Raw genomic sequence first — 19,104 nt, 5'->3', positions numbered from 1 at the left:
AAGGCACTGCTGTGGCAGCAGTGGCACTGCTGCAGTTCCAGCTCCTTGTGCTCCCAAGCAGTGCTGGTGGGGGAAGGTTGGAATGAGTGCTCTGCTCCTGTTGAAGTGGATGATGCTGAGTGTGCTCTGTGGCCAATAACTCCTTTGGTGTCATCTGCTTAAGCTTTGTGTTTTACAGCACAGCTCTCCTGTCTGGTTCTTCCCCACTTGTGGAGTCAGGCGATTCTTATATCCTTGGAGGGGTTTTAAAGGAAAAGAGGATTCCCTGTTAATACTTCATTCCTTTTTTCGATGAGATATAATGTTGTATTTCTATCTCAGGACTACCTGGACTAGAAATGAGAAAAATCCTCTTTCCAGGGCTATTCAACACCATTTTCTCTCCCTGACAGTCCCAATAGGGTGTGAGAAACCAAGTTAGATTTGCCTTTATGTGCAGAGAGAGGTGAGGCACTTGGCTATGCCTCACACCTGGTGAATGATATCACACAGATTATTGAACAGAATCTTTAATATTGGATATTTATGCACATATCAAGCAGCTTGGAGTGAAGTGAGCAAACGTGCACAGAGAAATACCAGTGCTGTCTGTGCCAGCCAGCTGCAAACAGCATGAGGCCCAAATGAATGGAAATATTAAAGCGTATATTCTATTTCTGATAAACACACAGTGTTCTGAAAATGCTCTGCTTGCCCCCAGATCTGTCTGTGTCGAGAACCTCTGGGCCAACACTCTTACAAATGATCTTTTTCAATTATGTGGGGAAATATTTGCTGTGCCAGCATGTCAGAAACACTAAGCCTAGCTTTTCAGATTAAATTTTGCTGTAGGCACGAAGGGCTGAAAAGGCTCCCTGCAATATTGGTGTGGCTGTCTCTCACACAAAGGCTGACATCTCCATTGAATGGCCTCTGCTGGTTCCCAGCCCAGCAGGGAGCTCCTGGGCTCTGAATGGAAATTAAATAAGTGATTGGAGACTGGACAATAGGCATCTGCCAGGACACGGCCAGAAAGGGAAAGCCTGACCTAAAGGCAGGGACTTGTGCAGGGTTTTGTCACACCAGATTTGGGCTGGACTCTTCAGCCACCTAATCCTGTATCCTACTCATTATGTCCCACAAGGAGAAGCTTGTGAGGGGTGTGCAAGAAATGCTGTGAGAGGTTGCTGTGAGGGGAAGTTTGGGCTCAAGCTGAGAGTCAGAGATTTCCCCAAATTTGAGCTAATATTTACCACTGTAGCTCAGAAATTCTCCTTACCAGAGGAACAGTTAATCCATTTTAAATCCTGCTAATCTGCAGGTATCAGTGGTATTTGTACATCTGAATGAGAGGGGGTTGTTTCAAAAGAATTGAACAGCATCTCTAAGCTTGTAGGTCATCTTAAAGGTGATTGTAGGAGCAGTAACTGATGTAGGTAATAGCTGCCTTCTTCTGGGGTCATTAAAATAGCTTTTCAGAAGGGGAAATTGATGTGAAGGCACAACATCCAAAGCTGAGGTCTGAAGTGTGAGTCAGGACTCAGCTCAGAGCAGGGGTCCTCTGAGATTACAGGTGTGAGGTGAGCTTGATTCTCAGAGCTGTGACCTTGGATTCCTGCAGATGAAGCCAAGGTGGTGTTAGACACTCAAACTCTTATTTGTCATTTTACATATTTTAAAGGCTCAAGGGCAATACCTGTAGATCCATTTCCCCTGCTCTTCATGTGTCTGGTGCATTGTTAGTCCTCCCATGGCCTTTTACTGCAGTATTGCAGTAATTTCCATGGTGACTCAGGTGGAGATGTCATCTTTCTATTTAATACCTGCTAAGTGGGTTTTTTAATTGATATTTTAGTTGCTTGTTTAATCTGTGTGACCTTTCCTCAAGCTCAGCACTGTGCAGGAAGGTGCTCCAAGCTTGTGGGACCCACAGGGTGAGAGTCACTTTGGTTTCTGTGTGCTTTGAACCTGCCTCCTGCTCTCATGCCTGGCTCACAGTTCTGTGCTGAGAGACTGAACAATTCTTCCCTATTCATCTTCTGGATGAAAATTTTACAGACCCATTTCACAGCTCTCCTCAGCTCTCTCTCTTTCACATCTGCAAGTGGCTAAAATAATTTCCATGCCTTTTGTTTTTTTCACACTTCTTGCCTTTTCTTGGCCTCTTCCAGTTTAATTGGTTTAGGTGAAAGGATCATGAATTTCTTTGTTCTGATACAGGTGTTCTGTGAAGGTGCATAATTATTTTCTTTGTATTGTTCTCTATTCCCTTTGTAATACCTTTGAATATTTTATTTGCTTTGCTCCCTGCAACTTAATAACTGAACAGACACATTTCCTAGAGTTATAAAGCTCAAAGATATAATTCTTCAGCAGTTGTAATATGCTCTATCACTGTATCTGTTTCACTGAAGCTGAAAGTGTTGTTTGGGGTTGGTTTTGGTATTTTTGCCCCCCAAATGAATCTGATTTCATTTATGTGGTACCTGCCACCATCCCATCACTCAGTGTCCTAAGATCATTCTGCATTTCTTCACAGTTGATCCTGGTTTTTCACATCTTGACTAATTGAGCAATTTAAAAATCTTTATTTCCAGTATTATTTCACCTAAAAATCAAATTATAATCACAATATTGTAGCTTTCCTTACCATGTGATATAAAGCAGATTTCTCCAACTAAAATACAGCCCAAACAAAACATGTTTCCAGACTACCAGTCATGGTTGAAATTAGGGTAAAGTCAAAGTTCTATACCCAGCTCCCCCTCGATGGCTATTCTGATCCGAAACCAAGCTTTGTGATTCAAATGCACTTTTAGTGGAGACATGAATCAATTTACTGAGCTGGAACTTCACTGAGTTTAGCTCCAGAGATTAGTTCAGACTCACCTCTGAACGATGGTCTCTTCTGCAGTGTTTAATGAGAGAGAAACAATCTGATATATCCTGGGGTTTAACACCAGACAGGGTACAGCTTTTTAAGCACAAACTTATCTTTTAAAGTATAAAACCTGTAATTCATTTACAATGCATTTCATCCACTAAGTACATTACCAGTGTGTGCAGTACGCATTTGTTTACTCGAGGAGGGAGGGGAAGCCCTTTAAATTTAAGGATGCACAATCTAAGCTTCTTTACACCTGTTTTGTAGCACTCACCTCTGACCTGGCACTTTTTTGTTATATTCTGGGCCAGATCATGGGTTTACAGCTTCACTTATAAAGTAATGGAAAAAATAAAGCATTTTTGTAAAGCTTGGCAAGGCAGCATGTGTTCCCAGGGTCCTGGGAGGACTTTTGTCACTGAAAAGTCGCTTCATTCTAAGCTTGATTAAAAGGCAAGCCAAAATTCAAAAGCATGGGTTTGCTTAACTTCACCAAAAATAATAAACCCCTGGAAGTGAACTCGGGTCTCTGCATGTTGAGCTGATGGATGGTTCATAAACCTGCCTTTAAAAACAATGCAGTTCCTGATTTTCCTTCTGTACCTCAGCAGCTCTCCCAGCTCGCATTCACCTTGCCCACTGTGAGCTGTTACAACACAGGACTCGGTTAAAATTCGCCGTTCTTGTGCCAGCAGTTAAACTTTGCTTTGAGCCTTTCTGCAGCTGCCCGAGGACATTCGGGTGCCCATGACAAGGACACGCCGTGCTGCTGCTGCTGCCCCGGAGCACAGGCGGCATCCGCACCTGGCTGCTCGTGTTCTCCACGCAGGAGCCTCCCCGGCAGGATCAGGGCTGGAAGAAGGAGGGGTTGTGTGTGCACCAGCCTCTGCCCCGTGAACGGAGGGAAGCCGAGCTGAGCTGTGCTTGCCGGGCCCCGTCCCATCCCCGCGCCCCGCCTTTGCTCTGCGCAGCTCCAGCGCTCGCCCGCACGCTTTGATTTGAGCTCCCGTTCCCCGGGTCAGCAAAAGGCTGGCGAGGCAGGAAGGATGAAAGAAGGTGATGCTTTGACAGCTCCTTTTTCATGGTAACGAGCAGAACCGCTCCTTCTCCCCCCTCTGCTCTCCACGGCCTTTTCTTTCTTTAGGGAGGGAAGAATTCAGCTCAGCCTTCCAGGCACTGACCAGATAAGCGGGAGGGCTCGGGGTGTCTTTGTGGGCTCTGCCCGTGGAGTCATTGCTTTCTTTAGGGGTTATTTGCTGTTTGTTTCCTGCATATGATGACAGGTAAATGTGGATTAATAGAATTAAAGGTTTGGCTTGAGGACATGAGACAGCAAACCGTCAATTACTTCCCGGTGATTGCTGCTCCGTGCGTCATGTTCGCTCAGGAAACACAGATCCATCAATTTAGCTGGTCCATGGGAACCTGCCACAGGAAAGCTCCCTCTGCTTGGAAGGGGAAGAAATAATTGCTGCCTTTCCAGCATTAATAATTTTCTGTTCTAAAAACAACATCATTTTGATATAGAGGTAATTTGGATTATAAGCAAGGTGCACCCTACCTAGGAGAAAATACTTGTTTGATGCAAGACATTGCTGCTTGCAGAAGCAGGGCCTTAACTGGTAAGGCTGGAGAACTGCAATTTAAACATAAATTACTTTTAATACTTCAAAACAAGTGCCAAGCCTTAGGGACTGACAGTTCCTCAAATTCCTAAACAGTACAGGTCTAAACTCTCAGGATCTTAGATCCTTAATGATGGGTTTTTGATGTGAAATCAAAGCTTAGATCATTCATATCCCCCGTAGTATTTACCTAAAAAGCTTTATACTTATTTAATTTTCAAGTTTCCTATGTTTAAATACATTTGAAGCATCCTTTGGAAACTGTAAATCATGATGAACAAAGATCCCCAAACCAAAGAGAGCAAAAGCAGGCAGGGAACAAGGAGAGAGGGAGGAAAGCAGCGAGTGTGAGATTGACAGCACAGGAACAAACCTGGTGTATAATTCTGCTGCAGAGAGATTAATCACAGCTTTTCTGAGAGATACCAATCCCTGGCTGCACTGAAAGGTCTATTGTTCAAAGTCAGTGCATTTACCCAGGAATATCCTGCCAGTGGTGGGAATATTTCACAGCTGGAAGACTTCTGAAAAACCTGTCACATCCCAGCCAGGGCTCCAGCAGCAGAGACACAGTTTTACTGACAAAATAAACTAAGAACGTTCTTTTTCTTGTTTTTCTTATTATTTTCTTCTCTGCTGACAGAGAGCATTGGAAATTAAGCAGAGCCATGTACATTCATTAATGGAAACACAGACCTTTCATGCTAAGGACCAGCTTCTCTCCTAACTTTTGCTTATAACAGTTTGAATATTTTCCTTTTTTTGTTTGTTTGGTTGAATTAGAAATCTGAACAAAAAATAATTTGCAACTAAGGAAACTGCCTCTTCAACATGAAAGCCAAGCGAAGTATTTAATTTTATTTCCTTTTTGTATCTTAAAGTGGTAGTTTGAGATTTGATTTATTAATGTCATTCAGTAGTGACAGGGGGGCTCATGGGTGACAACAGAGTGATGCCCCACAAAACTCAGGTGTACCCTTGCTGGAAATGCCACCCTTGCCTGTTTGCCACCCTTCCAAGCACAGAAATGGGTAGAAAAACCTCCTCTTCTGCAATTTTCACAAGCATTGGCTTTGCTCTAATTGCTCCTATTTCTGCCTCGTGTAATTTTGTGCCAAGCAGTGCCCTTAGACCTACCAGCTCCCAGGAGAGTGAAAATACTGTACTCAGAGCTTGGCTTAAACCTGACAGTGCTGTGCTTCAAACTTGGCTGCTCTCACCCTGGGCAGCCCCAGTTACTTTTCTGTTGTGCGATCTCATGCCAAGGACGTGTGATGGGGTCAAGTACAGAGAGTAAAAGCAGAGCAGATGTGCAGTGAGTCCCAGATATTTCAGTGTTATGATTAATGGGACACCATGAACCCTCCCTGAAACACTCTGCTGTGAGCAAAGGCTCTGCACAAAACAAAGCACAGGGCCTGATTTTTATTCTGGAGATTTATTGAAAGGTTTGGGGTATTTCCTCTGAAATCTGACTCCCAACACTCGGCACCTCTGTTCTTGAAAGGGATGATGTGTGGCCTGATGGCAATTAGCACTCCAAGCTCAGGAAGCCTTCAGAGAATATTTTTCTCCTCAAACAAGGAGGGACTGCGACCCACAGTCAATCACAGGCTCCACACCTTATTTTTCAAGTGGTTTAAGAACAATGCTGTGGAGGCTGAAATTCTTTGTTCCACAGAAGTAACTTCCTAATGATGCCTCGTGCTCAAAGCTTACAGTTGGCATTTATTGGAAGATTTCTTTTTTAATAAAGTACATTCCTATGTGGAATGGTGAGCAGAACACAGGCAGATGCTGGGATACAGATACCTGCAATAATGGTTAAGCTTCAGTCCATGCCTTATGTTTTCAATCTCTGAAGTTGAACTGCAGCTTTGTGATCCCTTAAGGCCACACATACCTATTCATTTTTATCAGAATTGGCCAAATTTTCAGATGGGTGTTATGAAAAGCTACAAAAATGTATACAAATTCCTTTTTTTTTTTTTTCAAAGGTGAGGAATGGTCTCTGAACTAAAGCCAGTCTCTTGATGCATTTTACAGCTTTCAGGTTGCTTGACTTGATAGGTTTCACATCTGGAACTGTGAAAATACCATAAAATTAGAGTGTGGTTTGGGTTGGAAGGACCTTCAAGTTAATCTTTAGATGGTCTTAAAGATCCCCTGCCACAGGGGAGGTGGAACTGGGTATCCCTGGATATCTCTTTTCTGTAATAAAGAACTGAAGCAGATGCATTGACCAGCTCCTCCTCCTGCCCTCCTTCTTCCCCCCCCCCCCCAGCCTCAGTCTGTTTTGCATTTCCAGTTTGGGATTACCTCAGGACACAAATCTGTAAGACCAGATCCATGTAATCCAAGCTTTACTTATAGTGCAGGACATCCTTTTCTAGCTTTCTTCTCTGGTTTGAGGACATCACTTTCCTTGGGATGTGACTGCAGTTTCCCTTAGTTTTTTCAGGGGCTGCAGTTCAGAATAGCTGAGGTTCAGATTCCCAGGCAAATCCAGGGAATCGTGCTGAGTATCACAAAGAGGATACCCCCAGCCAGGCATGAGACAGGCAAATATCAGTGTGGATTTTAATCATGCTGCTAAACAGGCAGATGAGACACTGATAAAGTTGAAAGGACGCCCAGGAGAATGAAGGGAAGGGAACAGCACAGCAAACATGGGCAGAGATTCAGCAGGAGTCCCAAACAGAACAAATATTTGCAGGGCTGCTGAGTAACTGTCTCGTGTCACTGGAAGTACAGGAGTTGCCTGTACTGTATTTCCTCCCATCAGTGACATTTTTTAGCTCAGCCCCAGCCTCCTCAGAGCCCAGGCAAGTTTAAATGCTGGGTGCCTCTGCCCTGGCAGTGTCCTGAGGAACACGAGGGTATTTACAATCTTTCCATCTTGGCTGGGCTGTCCTGAGGATGGGGTTTAAGAACTCAGCTTGTGGGTCTGCAAGTTCCCAGGGAAGCCATGGAGTTAATTAATTTACTTTGTAGATATTTTGCCAGGTTTCCAGGTAACTCAGTGTTACTGTAACACAGAGGAGCTTTTTGAGAGTTGAAGTGAAGGATGAAATGGAATGCTTGCATGTGCCTCTATCACCTCTTTCTCGGGGTGGACAACTCTGTTGAACCCCTGGTTGAAGCAGGATGCTGAAAGAGAACACCTCACTTTCAAATCAAAGGGCAGGTTTGAGTGGACAGGTCCAGATTTCATGATTCCATGCTTTTTTTCCTGCACATCAATTTAAAGGGTTTTTTGTTGAATTTCGGGTTTGGTTTGGGTTTTTTTAAGCATAACATCTACAAGTTTCCCTCAAACATTTCTAGGGTGACTTCACTCATCTTGTTACATCATTGTCTGTTTTGGGATGTTTTCAAGAGATAAAGCCTCCTCCCCTGCAGATCACTAATCCTTCTGTATTCTGAGATCAGGCTATTTTAGCAAAACAAATTAGTTTAATCTCGTTGAAAATTTGGGCTTTCAGCATCTATATTACAAATTAACTTGTCTGTTTTGTATTCTGAAGGAAAGTGAGATAGGAGCAAAGAGTAATTAATCCCTTACTACTTTAGTAGATTTTCTCCTCTCCTCCTTTTCATGAAGTAATTTTCAAGTTTTATGAAGAAAATAACGCATAAAATCTCTTCCCTTTTGTTCCTTCAGCAGAATAAAAAGCTTAAAAGAACGGAGAATCCTCTGCTTGTGCCTAAGTGTAGGTGATCAGCACTGTTAGATTTTCAAAGTAACTCATGTGAATTGACACAAAAATAACATACACTAAACCCACTCGAGATATGGGTGGTTGATTTGTTTTAATTTCATCTCTGGAGGGGCTCAGTGGAGTAATTAAGTACTTCATACACAATTAGTGTGCAAGTGCCTGACTGAAGCACTTGTCAGTACCCTGGTCCTCTCAGGATCTCGCCCCCGGTAGTTTTAATTCAGATTTTTGCCACTCTTAGACATCCAGGGAGTATAGAAGCCCCAAGTTCCAGCCACAGGTTACACTTTGAGGTTATATATTATTACTTTGTCTGATAAAACTGACCTGAAAAAAAGGTGAATTTCAAAAATCCTGCTGGCTCTTCAAAGCATCTGTTAGGGGAGGTCTGGCCAACTGGCACGGGGCAGCCAGGTCCTGTCAGGGGCAAGCTGTGCCCACTGGGCACAAGGTGCCTGGGACACAAGGGCCACACAGCCAGTGCTGGATAGGGACAGGCGCTGCAGCCCAGAAAGCCAGAGGGGTGTAACTGAGGGCTGGTTATGGACCACGTCTGGTGCTGGTTCTTGCAGTAACCACAAACCAGTGACTCTGGAATGGGAGCTCTGCTGTCTGAGGGTCACAGCCTCTGACGGGGACTCCTGTCTTTGGGTTTGAAAGGGGTAGGGGAGGAATTTTTTTCTTTAAAGTTATGTTTGTGTATGAAATCAGTCTTTCTGCTTGGGGGTCATAAGATAAGCCAGGTAATAAGACTGTGCAGTAAGAGAGTCTAGTACTGGGAAAGTCAGAGCAGCCGGATGAAGGAGGAAGGTGCACAGCTGTCACCAAGCTGCTGCCTGAATTTCCAGGCACTAATTCAGGGAAGAAAAGCTGCAGAAACCCTGACTGCACATCCTCTTGGAAAAAAAACCGAATCCCTCTGGTGTAGGAGGGGTTAGCATGATTCAAATCGTGCACAGGAGGGCGGAGGAGGCAGCTGTGAAAGGCAGCTGCTCTCTGGGTATGGGAGGACAGAACCGACTCCTCAACCTTGGGCTGTGGCTTTGTCACTGCTGCAGCAGGGCTTGCAGGGCACTCTGATCCTCCATCCCCAGGAGGGGATGTGCTGGGGGCTGCTGAGGGACAGCTCCAGCAGGGCCAGCAAACAGAGCAGGACGGGGCAGACGGGGGTGTCCCTGTGTGTGGCACTGCCATGGTGCTCCCGCTGATTCACTCCCTGCACAGCAAACACGGGCAGCCAGATGAAAGGGGGATTTAGTGAGAAGCCAGGGAAAGCCTCCCAAGAATAAACATTGTGTTAGTAAAAGCCCAGGAAAAAGGCCAGGGAAGTGGCTACACTTCCATTGTCAAAGCACACAGGTTCCTTGGGGATAAATGAACTTGCAATTACATGAACGGATTTGAAGGGAAGGTTTTGCTATTATCATGGGAAGTTTTGCAAGACTCTTGTGTTTGAAATAAAAGTAGCTCTTCCACAGAAGGAGGTGCTATACATTTTCTACAATGCAAAATTAATGTGTTTAAATTGCTCTGTACAGTTCTCTCTACCATAAATAACAATACCCTCCACTATCCCTTCTTGTGAAATCAAAATGCTCCTTTAAAGTGTTCCCAATGAGAGGAATCTGATTTGCTTGCTTAGCTTATGGTTCTTCTATGGCTAAAGACCCACAAGTAGTTTAAGCTTCATATGAGGGGAATATATTCACCTGCTACTGCTAACTTCTTCAAAAACATGAGGCTCTGTGGCTTTTGGCAGAGTTCTCTGTAATAAAAAACTTCTTACACTCTTTAGCAGCAAACAGTATCAGCTACAGCAAAGTTAGAAAATAAAATGCGATGACATCAGTTCATCCAGAAGAATCTGAGTGCTTTTGCAGATGAGCCTCTGCAGTTAATATTTCATTTCACTCTCTGTGAGCTCAGTTCCCTGAGTGCCATCATTCCTACTGATTGACATCGGTCCCTGCTCCCTGTCTTTACCAGCTGCAGGTCTGTCCAGCCTTGGGTGTGGTCCAGCACACACACACACCCACAGCTCCCACTCAAATTTTGTCCCACTCAAATTTTGGAACAAATTGCCAAGATGTCCCTCACCTCACAACAGCAAGGAGTTGGTATTGATGACAGTAGTCAAGCAGAAATTGTCCAGATTTTCTTTATTGTCTAATTTTTAAAGTAGAAGAACAGTTCTAGGGTGCCTAAATCTAAAACATTACCATTCTGACTGGAAATAACCTACTACAGACACCTTCTTTTGTGCATTAGTGTTTCCTTCCTAGGGCTTTTTATTCTTCACTTAATGGAGCTGATCCTGTACTAGTTGGGAGTATTTCAATATTCCCCTCCTGTTCTTGGGTTATTGATTTGGACCTGTTTGGTCCATCTTGTTGTATTTTACAGAGTGAATGATAACCTGAGGAATTACTGAAAAGATCAGGGCACTGTCTCCTGAAAGAGAAGAAAAACTGAACTGCTTCCAGTATAGGATAACCTAAAGCATAACTTCTTAGACAAACTGACACTGATGAAATAAATAAATAAATGGAGAAAATGATGCTAGAGGCCTGAATCTTCATACTTACAGGAGAATACGAGGGGCTGAAACAAGCCTCTCTGCATTCCATGCCAGAAGGATTCCTACTCATTAACACATATAAATGCTGATGGATAATTAAGTAATTTGGGAGACAGACCATGCATATGGGAAGCATTTTTGGTATTTTATGACCCCCTTCACTGACCTATGTAATTACTGTGCTGCTGACTAATGCAGCAACATAAACCCACTGTGAACATTCTCTATTATGAAATTTATTTCAATTCTAGATGACCTTTCTTTTTATTTGTTACACTGGGATCAAAAAAAATCATTGTTAAATTGTTCTGTTCCCTCCAATGCTAAGAGAAAAAGAATATTATTAAGTAATCAATTTCTAAGCCACCTCCAGTGTAGTACAGAAAACAGAGCCAACTTCTATTTGGCAAGAACAATTCATGTCAAACCAATCTAATCTCCTTTTCTGACAGGGCAAATGGCTCAATGGATAAAAAGAAGCAGTAGATGTGACATTTTTACTGTAGTAACATTTTAATGTGTGGTATTTTTACAAACAATACTTAGAAATCATAGGACGATATTAGAATACATGGATGGTGTCACCTTGTGCTGGAGCAAAACTTAGTGGGGGAAAAAAAGGGAGTTTAGGGAATAGTGGTTAATGATTTGTCCTCTGGGAATACCTCCCTGGGCAGCACTGCAGAAAAATGGGATTTGCTCGACTTCCTAAACTCTCCTGTAATCAGGCACTGGGAATGAGACACTTTTTATATAATACCAGTGATAAATACATAATTTCTTGTGATGTCTTTTTCCTCTGAACTCAAGCTTTTCAGTAAGGAATTTACTGAAATTTACCTTTAAAGTTCAGCTGACTCACTAACTTGACAGGGATTAAAAAATAAAAGCTGAAAGATAGTCCCGATGTCTCATGGGGAGGAAAGGGGACAGAAACCTGACACACTCATTAGAGTAGGAAGATTTGGATGTGCACCTGAAGACAAGAACTATGAACTGTTTGGTCAACTAGGCCGGGTTAGGAACCTAACGCTGTGACAGGGACATTTCAAACCCTGGCACAGGAACCTGTGCACTCAGAAGAAGTTCATGTTTAAGCCATACAGATTCACAGGAATATGAATCTGGAATATGAAATCAGGAATAGGTGATTATAATTACATACTCCAATTAAGGACAACATTTAATCACTCGCAGGTACTTAAACACTTTCCTGAAGAAATGCAAACTGTGTTGTTTCCTGCATTAGGGATTATAACTTAAGGTCATGGTTGTAATTCCAGATCTAAATGAGAGCAAGTAGGTATCAGATGGAGGTCTAGAAGAGGGATTTAGATGCTGAAAGAGCTTTTAAAGTCTGAACCTAAAATAAGAAATCATTTCCTTTATAAATATGAAACTATAAACAGGAGCAGCGTGTAAAGCTCATAGATCGGACTCACTCTTGAAGATGATCCTCTCTGGAAGAAATGTGACTTCAGCTGGAGGAAAGCTGTGGTTCACCAAGCCACTTAAGGTGAATTCTTGGGAGACATATCTGCAGTTGTGAATGCTTTCTGCAGAACACCCAAATCCCCCCCATTTCTCTCCACCACTACCTTGCAGCACTAGCTCTTGCCAAACCCAGATCCTGCTCACAAACTCTGTGTGGCACCTGGCAAGGGAGAAAACTGCTCACTGGAGTAGTGACTGAAACACAGACTGACTTGAACTAAGAGGACAAGTGACACCCTTGGCAAGTGACAGTCAGAACCCACTGGGTTCCCAGCTGTCCCTCCCTCTCCACACCTCAGCCAAGCCATCTCTTCCCCTCACCAAGCACTCCCAGCATCTCACCCGAGCTACAGCCATGGATGTGGACTCCTGCACATCAGGAGAAGGTGAATTTCCCTGAGCAGGAGGAGTTTGTGCTGCCTTAGCACCAGTGTGAGCAAGCAAAGGAGCGGGACAAGCTGGGACAGCCCAGGCTGTGTGGGGCAGAGCCAGCCATGCTGCTGCTGAACCCCTTCCCCACCCTAATACACAGCTCTGCACTGCTGATTGACTATTTTCTGCCAGTTTGGGCACCTTGGTGCCACCCCGGGGAATGTGTGGAATGATGGCATTCCATATGCTGTGGAATATGACCACAGGCATGCAAGTCCCAGTTACCATTATGCATCTCTGAGTTAAACTGTGTTACAGCAAGAGCTGTTTTACGTGGATGGGGAGTGGGAGGTGCTTTATGGCCAACAGGGAATCTCAAAGCCTGGGCTTCTGCTAAATGTGCCAGGGGGCTAAAAAAGGGGTGTAGTTCCCAAATGGTCAGTTCAGCACCATTCTTGAGCTTGACAGTCACTTTAAATTAGCATGCAATTTAAAAATAAGTATTACACATGAAGGTTATCTCACAAGGAACATGTAATTTACATTTTGAAACTCACACTCTTGGTTTTGACGTAACCCGTAAAGTCCCTGCTCTGCGAGGCCAGTGGACATTCCTTACTGCCTTTAACTCATTCACCTCTACCCGTTTCCAGGTGATCTTTTTTATCCTTCATCATATTTTGGAAAAGCAATTCCACAGGACAAGAGCTCACAGTAAATCTCTGGTGCTCGTGCCAAGGAGGACATGATAGACCTGACAAGTTGTGGGATCCCTTTCAGCACCAGGAGTTGTATCATTCATCCAGAGACCCCTGACAGTCATCTCGAACATTACGTGCCCTCGCGCTGCTTTTTAAATCCTATAGATGTTTAAATAAATGCTTTTATCTTCTTTGATCTTCTGCAACCATGCAAGTATTAACATACACAATGCTCACAGAAAGACACTGGATAAAATAGTTATTTTTAGAATTTCCTCACTTCATAAAACAGTACAATAGCTATGATGCCACAAATAACTCACTATGAATTCTTCTTATAAGCAAACAGAGGAAGTGTAAGTTTAGGAAGAGACAAGGAGTTCAGAAGAGGCAATTTATTAAAATACTAGATTTAGTAGTGTAAGTAAAAATATATCTATAAATACTGGTTTTGCTTTGGGTCAGTGAGAATATAAACTAGATTTTATCCCACAGGTCAGTCTTAAACTTGGGCAGAAATGCCTAACACTTAATAACCATCTATGAGTCCAAGTTTCATTTGAGATAAAAAGCAACAAAGGCAGTGAACTATTCAATTCATGACCAACTTTCTGGCTTCTGGAAAGATTTGTTTATGCTGTTACAAAAGCGGGGTTTAGTTGAGTAATGTATTCTTTGTTTGAGATTCCCACTATATTATTTTGTGGGTTTAGGAACATTTCAGCTTCTCTCTTTTCAGTATTACCTATTCTGCCAGTGAGGAAGCAATGAAGTCACAGCAGAGTTTAAAACCACTGGCCAGAAGTTGTCCTTGTATGCTTTTCCCCAGTTCCTAGGACATGTTGAAGAGCTTTTTTATGAAATGGAGTGTCAGCCATCTGATTGCAGCTGGCTTGGGATGGGACCTAATGACCAGGAAATGCAGTGAAAAAAATAAGTGTGTTGGAAATGGTTTCTGAAGGACTGTCAGGAATTTGTTTTGGGGCTTTCTGGAAGCACTGCCATGTTGAGTTCTGTTGCTGTGTGTTTGAGGAGTAACTTCAGCTCTCTGTAGATCACCACCCTTACTTGGCCTACCTTCCACTGAATGCTCCCAGTTCTCTTAGGGATAGGGATCCATAAGAGGAAACCCAATAAAATGGACAAGCAGCTTCTAATTTCCCTCTGGCTAGATTTTACAAGATGTATTTGGAGACGTTTAATAAGCCACAACCAGAGATTCTCAGACTGACTTGTGTCCCAACACTGTGACTTTATAGGCGCTTTTTGACGGACTCCAACCTACCTGTAGTGCTGCAGTTGTGATTCCAGCTGCTGAATGTACATTTGCAGATGTGGCACCTCGTTAGCTTTCTCTTCCAGCTCCTTCACTTTGCCAAGACTGTTGAGGACGGCGTGTCTGGCCTCTTCCACCTTCCTCCTCATCTCCGCCTGCTCCCTCTTCAGGTTACGGTTGCAGTCTTCCAGGCTGACCAGAGCTTCCTGAGAGCTCTTCAGCTCCCTCTCCAGCTCCTGATTGAACTTGATTGCTTCTTCAATCTGCCCATCCCTGGAGCTCCGGATGAGCTCCATTTCCTTCAGGACACTTTGCAGGCACTTGGTCTGGGAGTGCTTCTGTGTTGATGGTCTCTTACTCCCTATGAAACAGGCTCCCTCCTCTTTATGGCTGGCATGGCTCTTCCGCAGTCCCACCTGTAATGACCAGGAGCAGAAAGCAGGGAGAAATTGATGTGTTTTAAAGCAACTGACATTTTAATAAACACTGAAAATGGGTGGATTGTGTTTTTTTGGGGATTTTTTGAATCACATACAGTTGATCAGCAGCTAAAGCTACTTGACCTTTGCCAAATACAGAGACAAGGAAAAGATCTCTGGAAAGTAGTTTTTAATACCTAGCTATACATATAGTATTCAAACTACTCACTATTATGTTATTGCACAAGTTTCTGTATAGCTTTAATGTCATTACTATGGTCTGTACTCAGAAGTCAAGTAGTGTGCTGAAAAAGATATTTCCCATGAAGTTGTGTTCAGAGGAAGAGAGCAGGGAGCAGCTGGGGTGTTCTGGAGCTCTCCTCTTTGTCCTTTTGATTCTTCCTGGGGCCTCAGACTCATGACTTCATGTTTGCTTCAGATTTCCTTTCCCTTTTCAGATGAAAATGGTAAAAGTGGCTTTGACCTGCCATGATGGACGTTGTGAAGAGGAGCAGCCAGCTAACGCAAGTGGCAGTGTCACACATGGAGCAGTTCTGTGAGTCCTGTGTTAGTATCAAATCAGACCTGGTCAGACCTGCCAGAACAACTGGTCCATGCTGCCCTTCACTGCTCTGCCTGTTCCACGCTATTTCATGGCAGAGTAATTTAACTGCTGTTAAGTGTGTATGTGTTTCGCTCGAGCCAGTACAGCAGAACCAGCAGAAACCAGCCCCAGAATTAATGGGGCTGCGCAGAGGAGCCCAAGACTATTCATCAGCCTTCTCACAGAACTGGCTCCCACTCTGAAATCTTGTGACCACGCTCTGAAGAAAATGTACTTCTAAGGTTTCTGAGGCACTTATGACTGAGGCACTGTACGTGCTTGTACAGGTAAGACTCCAGAAGTTCTTTCCCACTTCAGGAAAAACCCTGCAGTGGTGCATATCCAGTATATGGTATCAGCACATCCTGACTGAAAGTGCAATAGAAGCAGCAGCATTGTACACTTGGGTCTGTTAAGCTGAACTCCCCTACACTTTAACAGAGTGCTCATCAGCCTGTCCCATAGCTACATACAAGGGCACACTGGTGAAGATACGTTTCTCCTTAAAGTCTCCCTGTAACTAAACTTTGCTAAAAAGTTAATGCCGAGGATGAACGAGCAACTTCGGTCTCAGTCTGGAGGTGGAGGGGTTTTTAACACTGACTTTCCGCGAGCAGCATCTTTCCGAGCCGCCTCCGGGAGGCCGGTGCAGAAGCCGCCCCGGACTCACCTGCAGCGCCAGGCACCGCGCGTCGCTGCTCTGCAGGGCGGCCCGCATGTCCTCCACCAGCTCCCGCAGGCTGCCGTTCTCCTCCTCCAGCTTGGCGATGCGGTCCTCGGCCTGCTCCAGCGCCACGATCTCCTCGTAGCACTCTCGGGAGCAGGGCCCCGGCGGCCGCCGCTCGGCGCTGCCCGCGGCTCCGCGGCCGGCGGGGTCGGCGCGGCGGCGGCGGGGGCTGCGCAGGCGGATCTGGGTCTCGATGTGCTCGCTCTCCCGGCCCAGCGGCAGCCGCGGCTCCGCGCCGCCCACGCGGGTGCTGAAGTGGCCGCAGAGCCGCGCGTGGAACTGGCGGAAGGTGAGCTCGGCCGAGAGCCCGTCCCACAGCCCCGCGCACTCCTCGGGGTCCGCCGCCTCCTCCAGCCCCAGCACCTGGCACAGCGTGCGGAAATCCTCGCCGGGGATGCGGCCCGCCCCGGCGCAGTCCAGGTGGTGGAAGATCTCCTGCAGGTACTGGTCCAGGCCGGTGGCCAGCACGACGATCTCGTTCTCCACGCCGCGGTCCAGCCCGTAGTGGTAGGCGAGGGCGCTGACCAGCCACTGCGTGCGCCGGGCCGGCCGCCCGTAGGGGTCCCAGCCCTCAGGCGGCTCCATCGCGCCCGCCCGTCCCGCGGAGCTGCCCGACCATCCCGAGCGCCCGCCCGCCCCAGAGCTCGGCCCCGGCCCGCGGCGGGGTGGGATGGGATGGGCGGGACGGGCGGGACGGGTGGGGCGGGGCCGCCGCTGCCCCGGCGCTGCTCCAGCGCTGCTCACGGAGCGCCCGGCTCGCCCCGCAGCGGAGTCGCAATCCCCTTTGTCCGTCAGGGAAAGGGATTCAGGCAAAGCGGGCAGGTGCCACCCTGCTTGGTTTGTCTGCCAAGCCTGCGCCCCAAGTTTGTTTCTGATTTCTTAAGTAATTTCTCCCTGCTTCCTCTTTAACAGCAGCAAGACAATAGCATCGCACGATCCAGTTTGACAAGTGAGGTTTGTGAACAAGTGGGAGCTTCCACGAAATTAAAAACCCAATGCGCCTGAAAGTTGACCTTCTGTTCGCTCAGGCTTCCTTACCTCTGTAGATGAGGTGACTTTATGGTGTAGGTATGTGGGTTTTAAATTGTTTGTAATAGAGATGAGTAAGTGCTAAACCTGTTCAAATGCTGAGCTGCCCAAAGCAGTGATTTTAGTCTCTCTTTGGCTGGGGAGTAGGACCGGCGTTGTTGAACGCAGGGAGCAGCACGAGCAGGGCTCCTCCAGCAGCAGGGACACACCACGAGCCAGAGGGGACCGTGGCACCAGAGGGGACCGTGGCACCAGCCGTGGCCAAGGTCTGAACAGGGTGGCAAAGTCATGTGGTGCTAAGAGGCTGCATTAACAGCCCAGGCAAGGCATGGGCCAGGTCTGGGCACCATCCAAGGAGTCCTGTCAAGAGTAAATCATTCTAAGATTCTCTCTAGGACAAAAAAAGGAGAAAACCAATCCAGCTGATACGTGAGGAAAGAGAATCCAAGTTCATTTAAAACACTGGTTAATACAGGGTTGGGTTTCTTTTGAGTGAACTGACGCTAATAAATGTTTGCTCACATGTGGTGGGGTTTCTCTGCAAAAAGGCTTTGATGATTCATCTGATCACATTCGGTTTTGCTCTTCAAGATAAATTGAGCACCTGAGTAGCTATTGTTGAGGAATGGAGACTTGTTTGTAGCTTAGTATTTTCTCAGGATGAGCCGTACATTTTAGCACAGCAGGAAGGTAAGGGAAAGGTTTAAAAGCTTTCCCTCCTGAAGTGACCCACTTTCAGAGGAGCCTGCAGAGGAGAAGTCCTCTCAGCCACTGCCAGGGCTCTTTGCCTCCTCTGCAGGCTCAGTATTCTGGGAGTTCCATGAGCCTCAGCTGCCACACTATTTCCTCAGAATATTTCTTGTTGTGCAGTACACAGGAAGAATATTCTGTGCTAGATTGTCCTCTGGGCTTTGAGGTAAATCTCAGTAATTCTGGTGATTTTCATGTCCAGATGAACTTTTTTTAGATAGTAAGGAAAAGGGAAGAGGCGCCATCGAAAATTAATTGCTCAAAATTTGAGTGGCCAAACCACACTAAAAAATGAAGTCTAAACTGAAGAATTTTTAATTTTTTTTCTGCTTACAGGTGGGGTAAAACATACAGTGCTGTTGCAAATAAAGTTCTTCAATGAGATTCAGCCAGCACTCAGCTGCATGAAAATCAAAGCAGCAAAGGATGAGACAGGGCATGGGAAGAGTCTTCAGCCCATCCTGTTGTAGGTACAACAGTCTGAAAACTGACTCTAGCAGATGCCCCAAGGTGTTGGTGGGCCAAGCCCTGTTCTGGCTGGTCCAGTCTCAGTCCTACCTGGAGGACCAGGGTGGCTGGCTCGGGAGGGGAGGAGCTGGGGGGATCTCAGGGGGCTTCTGCTTCACAGCTGGGCTGGGGAGGCGTGGGGGAGGCAGAGCGTGCTGGTGCTCTGCTTTTCTGGGTGACTGCAGCTGCTGCCGAGGCCATGTCTGGGAGCTGTCAAAAGGGACGGTCTTTGGGCTCCCTGGGGGCGAGGGAGAGCCGGGCCTTCCTGGCTGGGACGCTGGAGCTGGAGCAGGGTGACTGTGGAGAGAGGAGGTGTCTGAGGCCCCCAGCTGCACCTGGCACCGAGGGACCCTACTCCCAGCAGGGCCCAGAGCTGGCAAGGCTCCCCGGCACGGCTGCAGCTGCTGGCACACCTTGGCCCAGGTGGACAGCTGCCC

General features: G+C 45.9%; 1 protein-coding gene across 2 annotated transcripts in view; it reads right to left on the bottom strand.

Moving 5' to 3' along the window:
* The window catches only part of EFCC1 (EF-hand and coiled-coil domain containing 1), a 42,247-nt gene extending 25,224 nt beyond the window's left edge, over nucleotides 1-17,023 (bottom strand). Inside the window, exons 1-2 of one of the 2 annotated variants that reach the window (XM_069027739.1) lie at nucleotides 16,325-17,023; nucleotides 14,641-15,047 (exon numbers count right to left, since the gene is read on the bottom strand). In XM_069027739.1, coding sequence (XP_068883840.1) covers nucleotides 14,641-15,047; nucleotides 16,325-16,966 — 1,049 coding nt within the window. In that variant the 5' untranslated portion in view covers nucleotides 16,967-17,023. The remainder of the gene's footprint in view (nucleotides 1-14,640; nucleotides 15,048-16,324) is intronic. The other variant, XM_069027738.1, reaches the window with a different exon arrangement.
* Nucleotides 17,024-19,104: the final 2,081 nt, after the last annotated feature.

Source organism: Aphelocoma coerulescens, chromosome 12, assembly GCF_041296385.1.
Source record: "Aphelocoma coerulescens isolate FSJ_1873_10779 chromosome 12, UR_Acoe_1.0, whole genome shotgun sequence".
NCBI lineage: Eukaryota > Metazoa > Chordata > Aves > Passeriformes > Corvidae > Aphelocoma > Aphelocoma coerulescens.
This window is presented reverse-complemented; position numbering and strand designations above follow the sequence as displayed.